The sequence below is a fragment of the Periplaneta americana genome, chromosome 12 (assembly GCF_040183065.1).
Source record: "Periplaneta americana isolate PAMFEO1 chromosome 12, P.americana_PAMFEO1_priV1, whole genome shotgun sequence".
Lineage (NCBI taxonomy): Eukaryota > Metazoa > Arthropoda > Insecta > Blattodea > Blattidae > Periplaneta > Periplaneta americana.
In genome coordinates this window covers 49475750-49493013 of record NC_091128.1, presented here as the reverse complement: position 1 = coordinate 49493013, position 17264 = coordinate 49475750, and the positions used below count along the sequence as shown (strand labels likewise).

Here is a 17264-nt window from a genome sequence, read left to right as displayed (position 1 = left end):
TCATACACGGCAAAATCAAATGTTTAGAATAATGATTTTTACATTATGCAAAAATAAGGGAGAAAAATGTGGGAGCCGGGAAACTGTTAAAAATTAGGGACAAATGCTGGAGATCCTGGGAAATACGGGAGGGTTGGCAACCCTAACTGTAATCTCTGCTGCTGTACAGTGCTGTTCAAGATCTGTCATGACCCTCCCTTACCTGGCACAAAATTCAAACAAGTCTTTACAAATTACTCTTGATGGTTCTGTATTCTTACTTGCTTCCTCTATACAAACCTTTTTTAAATTATCTACAAAATCTTCTGTCCAAGACTTGTCATGTTCTGTGAATCATCACTATCATCATCTGCAATGAGACAGAGAACTTTTTGTAGGCAAAAAGGAACATACTTGCGTTTGAAACTATATTGTTTTTGCCTTACAATCAGCAACATGGTCAAATGCTTGTTTAAGGAGACAAGGAAATTCTGATTTCGGAACTATATCTCTCTTGTGTTGCTTTCACTCGTCCAGAACTTTCCTCCAAGCAGATTTGAGTGGGAAAAAATGCTATGTTAAGTGGTTAACACAAACTAGTTATGTTGGATGGTAAAATTACAAATCGCACATTTTATACTTCTCCCACAGTTTGATAGTATGTAGGGAAATATAGCTAGACTAATTATTATCAAGCTGGGATTTTTAGGCACTAAAAACACTTGAAATAGGCAGACAAAATAGGCATTTAAAAAGGCACTAACAAATTTCTAATTCTCAATGGCTAACACGACAATAGCGTAGCATTATACAATACACTACTTCCTATAGGAATGTCATTATGGCAGTGAATAATTAAATATTCGCCCAAATGTTGTAATGAGAACTGATGTCTATTGTGTGTAAGAATGTTCTTAAATTGGGAGAAACTCCCTTCCACTTCACATGACGTGATGGGGAAATACTTCAGGGATCCATCAGTGCTTCTGATGACTTTTGCTTTGGCATATCTCCATGGTATACTTCACGTATTACAGCAGAAATCTCAACTCCATACTCAATTCACAAACTCACAAAATGGATATACAGTTTAAAACAACTACCCTAGTCAACTACCACAATGATTCATGCGGCTTTCGAAATACATTTTTTCTTATTGGTTGATTTTAAATTATTCGATTTCTCTGCGCTCTGCTGGCAGTAAAGCGTAACACACAGAATTATCGATAGTTCTATATCACTTCCCTCTGCTAGATAAAAAAGAAACAAAGTACAGATTCAAAAAAAATATCGATAGAATAGTCAGTAAATTCAAGTAATTATAATATATAATGCAGATATTTAGGCAACTTTTAGGCATTTATAAGCAAATAGGCATTTACTAGTGAAATAGGCAATTATAGTCACTATAGAATTCGCATATAATGCTCACAATGTCTTAAAATGGATATGTAACCTAAAATCTTCCGCCTTTAGGTTAAGGATTAAAATAGGCATATAGGCATAAATCCGCAGCTTAATTATCACCAATTAAGAATTTCGGTCCTTCAGGTCTTCATTTTAAATGGAATAGTATACCAGTGAACTATCTTTGAAACATACACATATCAAACAGTCTGCTCGTATTTCTGTTGTAGTCAGAACCAGTTATACCCCCCATCAATGTGTCATAGAGATGCCTAATTTTTGTACACTGTAAATGGAGGAAGCATTTTGTGATCAGCCATTGCTGATACCTAATGTTAGTTACCCTTTTGACGAATCGATTATCCATTCTGGATGTTCAACTCATTTGACAATAACTTTTAACTTAGCTTAGGTCGCCTGAGAAGTTAGCCTCGTCATAATTAATAACATTAATTGGTTGGACCCCGTTTTATGTTTTCATCAACATGACACTTAATTCATTGTTTCTACCAAGGAAACCAGTCCTTTTCAAGTCAGTTGCCAGTGTATCTTTCTCTCTATCCTGTTTAGATAGCTCTGAACCACATTCCTAATATCCTTATCTTTCAGCATGAAATCCCATTTGCATATTGTCAGACCATCGGATCTGTGCCCCTTCAGCGCTGTCGTCATTCTTGGAAAAGTTAATGCCTGTACTCACTCCATTCCACCTGCTTTCCTCCCACCACGTTAAACAGCAGGCCACGAACCTTGCCGAATAGGGATGTTGCCAAACTTCCATCAAATGGTGTCATAAATAACTGGCCCTCCATGCTACAATATTATTTCTTTCAATCAAAATATATCTTGTATTTCTACATTTTTTAAACCTAAATCCCATGTCTCGAATCACTTCCCGTAGTTTTTCTCTCCAACCTTGGAAATTATTGCTTCTTTCGCAAGCTTCAGTAATTCAATGTTGGAACTTCTTTGTGAACGGTAAAAAAATTCTTGTATCTTTCTTCTTAAAATACATCAGTTCATATCATCTACAATAATTAAAAGTTCCCTTGGTCTGTTCTTCTCTGGTGATTCTAGCTTTTCATCTCCTGCACGGACTCCCCCTTTCCTGATTTTCTTTATTAGGAGTTCTGACCTGTCTATATAAATTACATAAAATGTTTTATTATTAGTATTAGTTAAGTAAGTAATTTTAATACATATTCAATTGAAATAAAATAAGCCTCACCTGTGATATCAGTTGCTCTTTTTATTGCCTGATTTATAGGATTTTTCTCTTCATCGCAAAATGCTATTACGTACTTGCTTAATAATATTTCTTTCGCCACTCCGTGCTACAGTATTCATGTTGAGTTGACAACAGTGAACTGCAAGTGAAAATATTGTAAACTGTCCCGCAAGAAGGCCAAAATTGTGAGTAGTGGGGGACAGAAAGGGAGAGAGCTAGAAAAGAGAGTGATAGGAATGCAGGGAGAGAGATGAATTACCGAGGCTGAGAAGGAATTAGGGTTCAGTTCGCATATCTTACGGGGGCACAGATCCGATGGTCAGACTATACATCAGTAACCCTTCAGCCAAAGTTTTTTTTCTTCTGTACTTAAAGTGGTTTGACCTCACATTTTCAATTTGTATTTATTGTTTATCTTATTGTGTATAAGGCATGTCATACTGTTGTGGTTCTTTTCGGATAATTAATTTCCCCAATTTTTTTTTTCTTTTTTACAGTATTAGTTAGGTACACAGGATTATACTGACATCTACCATCCAGCCCAACTTCTTTACTTCCCCCATGCTGATCAGATTCGACCTACACTGTAACCTTTTTTGTATTAAGCTTACCTTAAAATCAAATTTTAAGAATTGTCACTATTGATAGCTGTGTAAAAAATTTAAATTAATACTCTATTTATGCTACGAGATATGGTAGGGAACTGCTGACTGAAACAGCTATTGCGGGTTCACGTTTTCTTGTCTTTTGCTCGCTTTTCATTCGTAATTGTCGGTTTTTGACGACAATCATTATTAATACGAATATTATTTTTAACTACGGTAATTAGTTGATGACACTTTCTCCTTTTATTGTAAGTGAACGATCATTCGTCTTTAAAAATAAATCAAAAGATTTTTACCAGTAATAATAATAATACTACGGTAATTAATTAGTCATATAAGTGTGGCATGAGGTTAGTCAGTGTTTCTGACATCAACCCAGACCTGTTGACCAGAAGTTGCAGTTGTAATATTGCAAGTGAGGATGAATGTGATATATAGCTAGAGGTAAACATGCCTATATAACCTGTCTTGATAGTACAGTTTTAATATTGAATGGTTTTTGACACTGGTGTGTATTATATTCGCCAGTATTTTTTTCTCCCAGAATAAAAAAAATGTAGGTGTGTATTATATTCGAGTAAATATGGTGTTATGTTTTTTATACCATTATTGTGATCCAAATTTATTCTAATACCGAACACTTGGAACAGATGTGTACTAAATATAGTTAATGTTCATATAGGCCAGTGATGTCAAAGCAAGCGCATTTTTCTGACCTTGACTTCGTGCGCTGGCATTAAGCTCTAGGTATGCTAGGAGGAATAAGCAGCCTGTTGGATTAAGAAAACAGTGATGCACAAACTTCAAACGGAACGTGAAATTTTATGTCGTTATTTTTATATGGCTTCTTTCTGTTTGTTATTTTCTATATTGTCTGTAAAACAAAAGTACTAACACCTATTTCTTAGCCTAATATTGAGTTGTGTTTTAAACGTTAATAACATAATAAAGAGTAAAGAAGGAATATTCACACAAATTCCATAATAACTACAACGATACTGTACTAAGTGAATTAAACACATCATTCATAAAGAAAGTGTTATCCCAAAGAAAGACCCTGAATATGACATAAGTTGAAATTGATATTGATGGTATCTTTAGCCTTATAAAAGTAATCAAAACAATATTATAGTACAAAGCAAAGTTGTCTAGGCATATGTTTTAACTGTAACTAATATTACATAATAAAACTCTTATCGCATTATGCTTTTAGGTGATATTGGTGCTCAACTTTCTGTTATCAGAATATTAAATTATCTCGAAATCTGCTGACGCTATAGAGCTGATTTTTACCAACACATAGACACATAATTATCTTTTGTTTGTGATTTAACAGTATTTGCTTTGTTAATTAATTTCCTTACAAGCATTTTCCATGCGAATATTTTCAAACATTTTAATACACTATCTTCAGTAATACGTATTTACGATGTATTAGATTTACGAAAACATTGTTTTAGTACCTGTAAGGCTATCTAAACAAACATATCTGAAAATTTCACTTTTCTGTAAAATAGTTGAGAAAATATTCCTTTTGAATAAAAAGGCAAACTTGTGAAAAATGAGCATTAAAATTAAAACGTACATTGTTATAATGCACTTATACTTCTCAGACAAATCTAAAAATTAACATGGATACAGTTTTAAAAAGTTCTCTTCCCTTTATCCATTGAATCAGTGCTGGCCATCCCTGAATATAGCTCGACCAAGCGGCATATACCACCTCTTTCGTCTGTGTCTTTCCTTTCCGCTGTACAGCGCTCAGGCTCTCCTAGGCTCTAAAGCGCACGCTTGCTCTTGTGGGCATCATTTGACATCACTGATATAGGCCATTCGTTATCTCGTGAAACCTTTCTGCGCATCAGGGGAAGAAGAAAGTGGACTGAGAAGCTTCCCTCCCTCCCTCCCATTGCTCCCATTTGTAACCAGCAAGCTCGCTTACCCCCACTATAAGATTCTTACTATATGCTATGGCGCATACAAGCATTTTGTTTCACGAGATAACAAATGACCTATACCTGATAATAATTTATCCAACCTGCACTTGTTTTATCATTAACATACTGTCCTTCCTACTAATTAGTAGTTTAATCTACTTACAGCAAAGTGACAGCTACACTTCATATATTGATCTCCATTAATTCGAGAATGAGAGGTAGTGGAATGTAGGAATCTCTTGTGTTCTCAGTAGATGTGTCATTTGGCCTTGATAGGTACGTATGTTTGCAGCGAGCCTTTCAGGAGTAGGCAAGCAATAATGAACGATAATAGGATATGGTTTGTCCATCTCTACAGAAAAAGTTCTTTTTATTTATTTATTGGCAGCAGTAAGGTTTCAGCTGTTTGGTGTGCTCAGACTTAAAATTGCTCAGATTGTCAGATTAATTCAGCAGCAGCAGTGGGAGTAGTATGGTGGTAGTGGTGGCAGTGGCAGCAGCTGGTATTGCTGTTTATTTAACGATGTTCTCAACTAGAGAAGTTATTTATCATCAGAATTCAACATGAGTGACAATTTGTTACTTCTACTACGACTCTTCTTGCTGCCTCTGATTTTTGGGAGGGGGGGGGGGGGTATTAAATTGGGATTCTTCAGGCTGGCAAATGTTGCTGAGAAAATATGAAATGTTTCGAATATCACAGCATGTATATTAGAGCCAAATGATGGGATAAATCGTGAAACAGCAAACGCCAATTAGGGAAAGTTATCCCCACTCTCGCCACTCGGCACTTCGCTCACCTGCTCTCTCTCTCTCTACTATCTGTCCCGCTTTGGTGAATCACTGCCTACCGCCTGGCACGTATTTCATAACACGTACTAATACACAATAGAACCAAATTAGGGCGCATTAGACAACCACATGTACTAACACAACACAATGCCCTACAACCAAATTAGGGCGCATTAGACAATCACATGTAATGTGGTTTTTTTCATTAAACAACACTCACCTGTTAATTTTGCACTGTCCTCGAAGTTAACAATAGTCACCAGAGCCTCGTTTGCTCTTCAAATTCTCCCTGTACAATTTGAGGAAGAAGTACACGTCTTCGGTATGGCTCAACACGACACGTGGTTCTGTCTGTACACAAAGCTGGACACGGACACAATGAAGCTCTGCCAGTGTGCGTTAACACTTATGCCACTCCCCGAAGTCAACCCCTACCAAGCTAAATTCACAAGCCCGCCACTTTCTACCCACGCTATTCGGTCATTGTCCCCCGCGCCATTCCCTGCAATACTTTATGGCACTTCCCTTGAACATAAATAGATTCATTTTCCCTTCTACCACCAACTCGCCTTGGTAGCCGAGAGGTCTAAAGCATGACCAAAAAGCGTGCGTGCATTTCTGCGTTTCATTAGGAAGATACTCGGATCGAATACTAGTCCCTGCGAAGTCATAAGAAAACAAAAACGAGAGAGACAGGAAGCAAGAAGCAGAGGAGGAGAAGCTGGAGAGAGAGAGAGAGAGAGAGAGAGAGAGAGAGAGAGAGAGAGAGAGAGAGAGAGAGAGAGAGAGAGAGGGTGACAGGACGAAGTTCCTCTTTTGCTTCGTAGATGCCGCATTCACTCTTTTTGTTCCACTTTCCTCCACTAGATGTCACCCCAACTCTAAACCCCTATTTCCACTCTTTCCCGCTAGAGTGTGTAGTGAGCTTGTAGGGGAAAAGTGGAAGGGGTCGTGGGCGGAGCTTAGCGTTCACTGTTTTACGATTTGCCCAAATGATGTTCAACACCAACGAGGAAGAAAGGTGAATGATATTTTTAATTTAAAACGTTCTGCCCGTGCTTAGATAAGTTTTTCGTTTCTAGGAAACAAAATGTCCTGTGCCATTCTGCTTGAATATCAAGCATAAATTAAAGCAGCAGCAACTACAACAGAGGTTACAGCAGGCTCAGTTGTTGAGGAGACGTATGGCAGTAATGAACACTCGTTCCACTGTGCCATCTGGTGCTCTGCCTGGAAATTCAAGTGCAGGTGGACCAGGTAGTGTCCTAGGAGGTGGAGCAGTTGGGCAAGCTAATGTAATGAGTGGTCAACCTGGTGCAGGCAACATGGTCAGTCTTCAGGCGCCCCACCAACCTGCTGGCAGCAAGCCTGGAACACAGACTCCACCAGCCAATGTACTGCAAGTTGTTAAGCAGGTTGGTTGACCAGTTCCATTACAATACTTCTGTCTTGAAACAGATCTTTTTTCACATTTCCGAGATTACAGATTGAGTGTAACATGAATAATGCCATACTGATAATCTATTTTCTTTGCCTATTAATTTCTTATTGTTCAGTGTTGAGCATAAGCAACTCCTGTGTTCGTCTGTAATCAAAATGAACTTTTTTTCTTAACTCATTAGGTTCAAGAAGAAGCAGCACGGCAACAAGCTCCTCACACTGGTTATGCTGGAAAGGTAACTCCCCTTAGTGTAATAGGGGGACAACCTCAAGTAATGCCACCACCACAGATGCAGCGGCCATCATTAGGTCCAATTGGTCCATCAAATGCACACTTAATTCCAACGCTAGACCAGTGGAGGTGCGTGTATTTAATATATTTTTTGCAATTATCTATAATTTAAATTATCTTAGGCTTAATATAGTACATTATGCAACGAGCCTATAATGGTAGTAATTAAGACGTGAGTATGTTTATGAAACGAGCGCGAGTTTCATAATTTTCATACGAGCGTCTGAATTACCATTATAGTCAAGTTTCATATGACTTTTTATGCTCGACCATATTTCTAACTTGAAATTATTCATAAATATTCATGTTATTCTTATGTGACTGAGGAGCGGAACTGACCTTGTGCAATACCTCGTAAATTGTGAGATGTGCACAGACGCGAAAGTATTGATTTTTTTCGAGAAACAAATGTCGACATTGACCTTGATATAATCTAGAGACTAAAATAAACATTAATTTTGATATAACCTTGAAATTGAATTAGACATTGAAAAACGAGATGACAAATTGAATTTATTTGAATATTATTTACAATTAACGCTAATTATTATAGTAACAGAACTGACTTTATTTCAAATATAAGTGATTTATTGTGCAATTGGTGAAATCTCGCGCTAGTTGTCTTTCGATTGCATATCCGAGAATAATCGATACTTGCACTTTCATATTGCTACAATGGTATTTTCTGATTGGTGGAACGCCTGAACTTTAATGAGGTCCATTAAAGGACTCCTACCAGGTGTATAATTACTACATTTCGGCATGGTCGAGCATAAAATATATTATGAGCTAGTGACCTCAGTGATCAGTTACGATCTCTATCCATCTTCTTAGGGGTGTTCTTAGTATTTTACAGTCTCTCGTAATAAAATCTAAATTAACTTTAGCTTTCAGGGAGGATGTGTTCTGTAATTAATAGGCTGCGGATTTATATGCACTATAAATCGTGAAAATATGCACAAACTAAATTATTTTATTTTACAACAAGTTTCGCCCATATATTGGAGAATGTACATTTACATTACATTTAATTCTTATTTATTACAATAGATTACAATGTATTTCTCCAAATTTCCAGATGTAAATCTTTTTCAGTTATCAGCAAGTATATTCTTATAAAGAGGAAATGTTTTTTCAGCTTCACGTGAATTTAGGGAACAATACTTAAAAGCTGCCATTTCTTTAACTGTGTAATTCTGAACAGTCTGGGACTCGCTTTGCAGAATTTCACTGTTTCCAAACCTGGATTTCGTTTCTCAGTTTTTTCATCTTCTCTGTCAGAATTCTCCACACTGGTCCTGGTAATTTGTTGAAAGAGGTTGTCACAGTGTTCAACAAATCCACTGTTGTAGTCATATGGAGACCACATTCTTCAAGTTTGGTCATTATTTCAGGAAGTGTCTTGAAGTGTGCACTTATGTACAAAAGTTCATTTTGAATTCCTACATCATCTGCAGTCAATATTGCTGAATTAATACAGGCCACACAGCTCCAAAAACTAGGCAAGGAAATAGTTCTCCAATGGGTTCCAGCCAGAGTGCTGCATTGCAGATAATGAATTGGCGGATCAACTGGCTAAGAAAGGCTGCACCTTAATACAAAACCATATTACTCAAAAAAATATTTATTTCTGTTAAATTCAATAAAAAAAAATCCAAACAAATATTTTTGAACAGAATAAAGATAAATCATGGGAACCCCTCCTTCAAAATTTAAACATCATCTCTAAAGAACCAAGAAATTCAGCAGTGGCAGCCTTCCACCGTCTGACCAGGCATGATTGTTTGGCAGCTCATTTATATAGAATCAGCATTTCCCTCTCACCCAGTTGTGTGTTATGTGGGAAGGACGTAATCATGGATATGCACCACCTGAAAAGTTACGAAGCTTTACCTGTTCATCTCAACATCACAGAAAATACTGGACTGCAAGGTGGCTGATGGCTTCATTGCCATGATACCAGAGCATTGGCTACCAACCAACCAACCAACCAACCAACCAACACTTCCTGGATTCAGCAAATTAAACACCTAAGGACAAAATGTATAATTAATTAATTATGAAGAAAATAAGGATGATTGTAGGCCTGTCTCCTAGTATCCAAATCTACTGTTCCATAAAAATAAATTACTGTTCATCTATTAATCAAGTAAAGTAAATACAGTGCAGTCCGTAAGAATGGTCACCATTTAGTTTATTACATAATGTGTTGTCTATTTAAATTAATTTACAGTGCAGTTTGGATCAATGCATCAATGAAAAACACAAATATTTAAAGAAATAGTTAGGTACTTAAATTAGATAATTCAGAACACATTTCATTATATGTATAGCTGTTGCTGCTTTACTACAGCATTTATTTTAGATGTGGAGAATTTTTACTTGATAAATTATTTTCATTGACTGTAGATATCCAGTTCTGAATCTTGATGAGGTAGTTTATTTCCCGTTATGTTTATATTTATGGATTTTCCATGTTCTGTTACATTGTACAAGTTATTTTGTAGGGTGGGGAGTGTACTCGTAACTTTTTTCTTTAATTCATATTTAACTTAACGTCATATCTGCATTTCCAGATACATCAGATTCCTGTTCTAAGTTTCTGTCACTGTCCGCCAATTCATTTCCACAAATTCCATATCTGTTGGTATCCACAAAATATGCAAGTCAGAATATGGTTTCAATCTCCCAAACTCCTTTATTATATTCGTACTGGTTTTATCAATTAAATTTTATTTATTTATTTATTCTGGTGTAGTTAAGGCCATCAGGCTTCTCTTCAACACCACCAGAAATATAAATACAATAAAAAAATAAAAAGGAAAGCCACACAAAAATATACGCAGGTTGCAGTCACACAAACTTTAAATGAGTGATACATATCATAATTAATTTATCCTAACTAATTAACTAACATAAACAAGAAACTTGCAATTTTAATCTAGAGTAAAAAATAAAAAAAAATAAATAAAAAAAACACAAATCAACACTTCTAGCAATACCTAAAAAGTGTTTAATAAGACAAAATTTTTCAATTTAATTTTGAATTGTGATAAGGTCTGGCAGTCCCTGACGTCATTAGGTAACGAATTCCAGATGTGAGGTATTTCTACAGTGTATGAGGATAAGTATAAAGACGTTCTATGATGAGGGATAGAAAGAAGTGCTTGATGCCGGTTTTGAAGAGTTGTAAGAAATTGAAAGCGTGATAAGAGATAATTCGGAGTAGAAGTATGCATGATTCTAAATAGAAGAGACAGTGAATGTATTGTTCTTCGTTCCTTCAGCCGCACCCATGAAAATAACTGGAGGGAAGGTGTTATATGGTCAAATTTACGAGTATTGCAGATGAATCGTATGCACACATTATGAACATGTTGTAGTCTCTCAGCTAAGAGTGAACTTTGATACTTTGATAAGTGTAAGTTATGCTGTCGTTTTCATTATGACATTCTTCCACTACCAGTATGTCCATAATTGTCCTTACTGTCATTTGTGTACATTTATATAGCATTATTGAGTATTTCCTGTATCCTTTCAAGTGTTCCTTGTTTAAAAAGTCAAGATTTTCTTTGTATTTAATTTATTTGCAGCAATCGATGTTAGTTGGGAAGGTCTGATGTTACCTATGAAAAAAGCGATACAGTTTTTTCAGATAATGTTCTAAGATATTGTTTTGGTAGTAGGTATGTTCCAAACGCAACTCTTCAGAACACCGGTCTGCGCCAAACTACACCTCAAGCAATTCAGCAGCAGCAACAACAGCAGCCTCCACAGCCACCGCACTTGCAGCCTACTCAGCAGGGCATGTTGACTGGCAGTCATATCAGCGGGCCAATTCCTCCGATCAACATCAGACCTCCACCAACAAGTGGAGGTAGCATGCCAGGAACTGGGGGGTCTGCATTGCAGAAACAAGCACTTCAGCAACTCCTGCAGACGCTCAAATCCCCTAATACACCTGAACAGCAGCAACAAATCCTTCAGATATTGAAAAGCAATCCTCAGTTGATGGCTGCATTCATCAAGCAGCGTCAGGTGTACCAGCACCAACAGGCTCAACAGGCTGCCCAGCAGCAGGGACAGGCGGGTGCGGGGCATCAGCAGCAGCTGCAACACATGATGTCACCACAGCAGCAGCAGTTGCAGCAGCAGCAACAACAGCAGCAACAGCAGCAGCAGCAGGGTCGAATGCAGATGCAGGCCATGCTGAGTCAGCAACAGCAGCAGCAGCAACAGGGCTCTGTGTTACCTCAGCAAGGCCAGCAACAGCAGCAGCAGATGTTGCAGCAGCAGTGGTACAAGCAGCAACTCATCAACATGCGGCAACAGCAGCAGCAGCAGCAGCAGCAAGCGGGTCCGTTTCAACAGCCACCTGCTCCTCCATATGTTCAACAACAGAGGCTTCCAACAAGTAGGCAACAACAACAACAACAGCAGCAGCAGCAGCAGCAAGGTCATCTTGTGAGTTATCCTAGTGTTGGTGTTGGGTTCGAGCCCACGCAATATGTACAACAACCGGGTACAGTAGTGGCACAGCAAGTGTTGCAGCAACAGCAACCTGGACTGAAACCTACGCCACCACCTGTCCCCTCACCTCAAGGAGCGGGTGCGGGAGCCATTATGATGGGCCCGCCACCTGGAACAGGTGCGGCTGCTGGAATTTCTGTCCAGCAGCAACAGCAGTTAATGCAGGCCGTGAGATCTCCCCCTCCGATTCGATCCCCTCAACCCAATCCCTCACCTAGGCCTGTACCTTCACCTCGAAACCAGCCTGTACCTTCGCCAAGGGGGGGTGCAGGACCTGTTCCGTCCCCACATCACCATCCGCCACCCCCGCATGTTACACCTACACACTCTCCGGCACATCATCCACCTGACTTGGGAAGTACTAGTGAAATGATGCTCTCACAATTGTCGGGGGGTAGTGCAGGACAGCAGCATGGTGCAGGGGCAGGTATGCCTCATCACCCTTCACCTGCAGGAGCCCCGCCTGGCTCTACAGGATCGAGTGGTCAAGGACCCACATCCGGGGGAAGTGACCCAAACGATGTACCCCCAATGACTCCTCAGGACAAGCTTTCCAAATTCGTGGAACAGTTGTAGTAGTGGACGTGTGTATGTATATCTGAGTACTTAAATTATGGGGATCTTTTTATGTGAAAGTAATGCCGTACCTATTTTCCTCGTTGCAGTTTTGTGCAGTGATGGAAATCAAGGCATGTCATTTAATATAAAAGTATTAAGAGATGACGAGAAGGAAAGTCTCTGTACAAATTGTGTGTGGTGTAGAAAAACTTCTAAATATTGTGTTCAAGAAAAATTGTAAAGTTGACTCCATTTCTTATCCGATTATCAACTTGTTTCCCTCCTGCGTCTCTTTATCTCGTGTGTTGAATGTTGATAAATTTAAAGTGGTGTGGAGCAGACGACTAGATTTGTGGTTGAATAGATTATCATGTCGAACGAGAAGACTTACACTGCCGAAATCTTTCCTTCTCTTCTATTACTATAATGGCGACTTACCATCTTTGTCACCACCATCCACATCGCCACCACTACCACTAGTGTCACTCTTTTTTTTTCTGCTACTACCCTTCAGCACTACGATGACTGCTACTGTAACTTGTATTACTCCTATTGTGTCACTATTCGTTTCGTGTAAATAAATGTGCAAGCGATGCCAGTACCACTCAACATTGCAAGGTGCCACTTACCGAAAGGGTGGGATGGAGGAGAACTGACAGAAGAAGTGTAGTAACAAGGGAAGAAAACCAACAACAATCCAAGTATTTGGCTTAGCAAGGCTGTGTTTTTTGTGCAGACTTTGTGCAAAGTAGTGGTGAACAAGTATGATAGAAATAAATATTAAAAAAAAAAAAAGATAAATATGTTAATTGAGAACTAAGTAATAATAATAGTGGTGCAACAGTTGACGTGCTATTTGTTAATTTTATTTTACGAAATACACCTCCAGACGAGACTAAGCGAAATGAACGTTCGTTTATTGGACACATTGAAATAAATAGCTTAAAATGAAGTAATGTTCATTACACAAGATAATAGAACCAATAATTGTTAGCATTACAAACTCAATGGAATGCAACATGAAAATTATTTCGTATAAACTCAGTGTGCTCTTTCTTTAAAGGTACACCTTGTTTACATTTATCGTAATTTGAAGAGGATAAACATTTGTATAGTTAGTTGATAAATAGCTTTGGAAGTTCAAAGTTGTATTGTAGGATGTAGAAATTACTCCTCCTCCCAGCCCCCTTGTCCAACGTATTATAGGCATTTTTTATTGTTATTTTTTATTTTACCAAGGCTGACAACCTATACTCACATGAGTGACATCTTATGTAGGTAGCTTCAGTGATTTTTTAATGGCCATCAGTGACATTGGTTCAGTATACATTACATTTTTAATCAAACTTTTTCTTCCCTCCTTACTTAATCTGTCCCATGTAAAAAGAGTGAGTGAACAAGTGCTAAAAGAAAAGACATTTTGGCAATGTACTGTAATCGTGATGATTTAGTAATAAGTTTTTTCCCTTTACCTATTAATAAACCAGACGAGCTACTTGAAAATAATAATATATATTCACATACAGAAAAGAATCAGTGATGGTTTTTCTCAACAACATGAAATTTATAGAATCTGTCATGCATTTTTTTTTTCTTTTTCTTTTTTTCCTCCCCTTGTATTAACGATATCAACATAATTATTCTATATTGTATAAGAAAGATCTCAAGTACTTTATTATTATTATTATTATTATTATTATTATTATTATTATTATTATTACTATTATTATTGTTATTAAGCTGAAGATGGGCGAAGAAATATTACTCTACATAACCTTTCGTTTTTCTCAGTGGGACAAGGTTGTGATGCATGGCAGGTGGTTTTTATTGGGACAAAAGTAATTCTGGCATTTTCTGTTGAGAAAATGTGCATTCTAGAATTGAAGTGAAACAGGTTTCGTTGGAATAGAAACCAGCAAGCCCTGTACACCAATCTAACACAGTCTTGTCAGTCTGCTTCTTTGCATACTTTTGCAGTTCAGTCCATACTACCAGTAATACTGCATTAGTAGCACGGAGAGTGGTGGGTGCATTGTGTTACATGTAAGGTGTAACTTGGAATGCAAGACTCGTAAAAATGACCGTGGTTTGAGCCAGGAAGATGTTGCGGTTGTGTACATTGAATTGTTAAATGTTTGTGACAACTGTGATTGGTAATATTTTTTATGTTTGTATTAATGAACCTCATTATTTATTAAAGAGTGAGTGGGTGCTATTTAAGGGGTGGCGTTCCTTTGCACCCCAAGTTACACTCTACTGGCTTTGAGCAATTGCATTGGGCACTAACAGAATTATGAAATGCAAATAATTATTTGTTGGTGTTTCACTCATTATGAATGAAACAGTTTGGCATGAAACTGAAATAGGCGGCAGATTTGTTATATTTTTGTTCCCAGTTCCCTCCATTTCATTTTTATATATATTTAATAACAAATAAGCATTTACATTCCACCTCACTTCAGAATTCTGCCCCTATTTCAGTTTTACAAGTGCTGTATGGTGTACACACAAAATGAGGAATGTAGTTTTTTATTATTTAATTTTTTTAATTCCCGATGTCTTTGACCCACCTGTGCAATACCTACAGAAAAGTACATTCTTTTATTTATTACAGAACCATAAAAGTTAGCATGTTTAGTGTTTTAGTATTAATGGAGTATAATATTACTAAACCATTATTTGAAGCGCTCAATGTACAGTTGTAAAGTGTTGACCAAACAAAAAAAGATATAAAAAAAGAAAAAAGTAACAAAAATTCAGCATACCAACTTCAGTTTGTACATAACTGCAGTGAAATGTATCTTACGTGGAAGATAATTTGAAAAAATGATAGTACACATTTTCAGATTTTTTAAAGGACTAAGGGGGAGTCATTGTGAGTTGGGCTGGTCACTCTGCTGCAACATGAACATGGTATTAATTTAACAAATATGCGGCAAAGTGGACAAGTCCAAGTTGTAAAAACATAAATTGCAAATAATTTACATATATGATTGCTGTCTTCTGTAGGTTTACGGTCAAAGAGCATTTGATGATTTTATAATAAATCTTCAAGAAATGAGATACCTCGTAGTTAATTTTGAAAGTTATTGTTGGAAATCTCGTTCTTCTGTTCCAGGTGAGTGTAGAGGAGTCCTGTATCAAATGTTTTCTTAGGAATGTTCATCCTTTTTCTTTTAGATCGTTGCCGCCAGTGCTGAAAATAACTCAGATTCATTTTCAGAAATATAAACATAAAACTGAGGCCAGCACTGTATAGCACGATTCCTATAGCATTTCCTTGAGTGGAATCTGATAAACCTGTTATGGATTTCCATGTTTTCTCCCTTCCTAGACACAATACTTTTTGCTTCCAAAAGTCACATTTTCTAATAATTATACACTATTTCTATGAACAGAATATGGAGATATGGAAGACCGTTGTATTGAAATTGATTTATCCATTGCATTGTTTATTTCTACTCAACTTCCAAAAAATTATTCCCATGAAATACTACGATACCATAGTTCATGTTTCATGAATGTAAATAAAACATGAAACATTTCGTACAGAGTAAATTGTTTTTGTCCTTCATTTGTACATTACATCTGCAAAGTTAAAGCTTATTTCGTGCTTCCTCTTTAAACATTTCACAGACATAGTAACATTTGAATTAGGCAGTTATATTAAGACATTCAAGTGAAACCCAACCATCACTAATAGAAAGAAAGAAATTATACTCACTGCTTCTCTTTCTACGGTTGACCAGGTGACGGATATCAGTTTCATGGAGTCCTTGTAGCCTAGAGATGAAACAGTATTTAACAGCATTTTGCATCACTTCGTCTGGTTCCCTTCAGGCTTTTTTCTACACATCTCCAAGAATGTGGAAATCGCATGGAGATAAGTCTGAGCTCTAAGTGGAGTGTGGTAGTGTTTCCCAGCAAAACCTTTGCAAGTTGCCTCTTCTTGATCTGACAATGTGAACTCTAGCATTGTCGTGGAGTAAATCACTTCTGTCAAAAGACCTGAACATATATTCTTATGTTTTCTCTCAGATAACAAAGTGTCTGTATAATGCTGAGCATTAATCATTAATGTTAATGCTCCAGAATTCCATTAGCAATGGACCTACATGAAAATAATAAAAAAACGACAACGTGACTTTCCTTGTCATTGAGCTTATAGGGTAAGGAGATTCTGGGAGCTTCCATTCCATTCGAGATCAACAGAAGTGTGTCTCAAAATGATGGCACCAGGAGGACTCTTTGCCCATGCACGAACTGATCACCTTCCTCTTGATATTGTCTCAGGTTCTGTTGGCAGATTCTCACATGTTCGGATTTCTGCTCGGCAGTTGAGGAGTGTAGCATGCATTTTACAAACTGCGATATTGCAGGTGTTTCTGATGAATTGTGTAGCTACTTCCTTGGCTGATAGTGATAAAGTAAGTTTTCTTATTCAGAATTAGGTTTTGGGTATTTCACTGTGCAAATATCAAGTTCCACCACAAGGC

General features: G+C 37.3%; 1 protein-coding gene across 6 annotated transcripts in view; it reads left to right on the top strand.

The window, feature by feature from the left end:
• Window positions 1-15829, top strand: part of nej (nejire) — a 304634-nt gene extending 288805 nt beyond the window's left edge. For 4 of the 6 annotated variants that reach the window (XM_069841285.1, XM_069841284.1, XM_069841282.1 and 1 more), the window contains 3 exons: window positions 7031-7363; window positions 7571-7749; window positions 11364-15829. In XM_069841285.1, the coding sequence (XP_069697386.1) occupies window positions 7031-7363; window positions 7571-7749; window positions 11364-12786 (1935 nt within the window). In that variant the 3' untranslated portion in view covers window positions 12787-15829. The remainder of the gene's footprint in view (window positions 1-7030; window positions 7364-7570; window positions 7750-11363) is intronic. The other 2 variants (XM_069841283.1, XM_069841281.1) reach the window with 1 other exon arrangement.
• The last annotated feature ends 1435 nt before the right edge of the window (window positions 15830-17264 follow it).